Source organism: Triticum dicoccoides, chromosome 5A, assembly GCF_002162155.2.
Source record: "Triticum dicoccoides isolate Atlit2015 ecotype Zavitan chromosome 5A, WEW_v2.0, whole genome shotgun sequence".
NCBI classification, from domain to species: Eukaryota; Viridiplantae; Streptophyta; class Magnoliopsida; order Poales; family Poaceae; genus Triticum; species Triticum dicoccoides.
The window spans coordinates 707,199,659-707,200,553 of record NC_041388.1 but is presented as its reverse complement, the minus strand read 5'-3'; the positions used below and the strand labels follow the sequence as shown (position 1 = coordinate 707,200,553).

Below are 895 nucleotides of genomic sequence, written 5' to 3'. Positions count from 1 at the left end.
AGGAACGGTAATAATGTGCACATTAATATGCAGATTTTGTTCCTAGCTGGTTGTTATACTTATTTGCTTGTGAATACAATACCAGACAGCATACTTGCAAGTGGTATTGCCTAAAAATTCTTTGACTTGAACTGAAACGAACCTGTACCACTCCTAGGTGCTTGCCTAGAAGTTATTATGGCATGGCTTAGCTTATGGAGAAGTAGAATCAGCTTCTTTCGTTTCATTCTGAAGTGAAGGTTTGTACTAACGACACGCTGTGCTTTGTAATCTTATAGCTACTACCAGGACAGTAGGACATTTGTCTAAGAGCACCGAAGTGATGAAGCTTGTCAACAACCTCATGAAGGCCCCAGAAATTGCTGTTACCATGCAGGAATTCAGCAAAGAGATGACAAAGGTATATATCAAAAGACCTTGTTTGAAGGTCTCTCTTGTGTTTTGTACTGGCACTGGTTCTTGCTAAGTGGTTGCTGTAATGCAGGCCGGCGTGATGGAAGAGATGGTAAATGATGCCATGGATTCAGCACTGGACGATGAGGGCATGGAGGAGGAGATCGAGGAGGAGGTTGATAAGGTCCTCTCTGCAATCGCCGGGGAGACTGCGTCTCAGCTTCCTGACGCTGTCCGCAAACAAAAAGAGAAGGTCACACAACCTTCGACAAGCGAACCTGCACAGGTAATACAATACAACCCATGCTTGCCCTGCACATTTTGCAATTTTCAAGAAAGCGTTTTCAGGTGCCGCTTAAGCGTGCTTCTGCCCTAGGTGGAAGTTTTAGCGTTAAGCGAAAAAAGGAGGGATTTAGCGGCCGCTTTAGCGCTGAGTGCTGGCTAAGCGGTCGCTGAGCGCGCTTAAGTCTTTAAAACGCGAGGAATGGGCCACGGGCTGGAG

At 46.0% G+C, this 895-nt stretch overlaps 1 protein-coding gene across 1 annotated transcript in view; it reads left to right on the top strand.

Moving 5' to 3' along the window:
• Positions 1-895, top strand: part of LOC119304358 (vacuolar protein sorting-associated protein 24 homolog 1-like) — a 4,562-nt gene that overhangs the window by 2,551 nt on the left and 1,116 nt on the right. The window contains exons 4-5 of the mRNA XM_037581541.1: positions 279-400; positions 485-679. Coding sequence (XP_037437438.1) covers positions 279-400; positions 485-679 — 317 coding nt within the window. The remainder of the gene's footprint in view (positions 1-278; positions 401-484; positions 680-895) is intronic.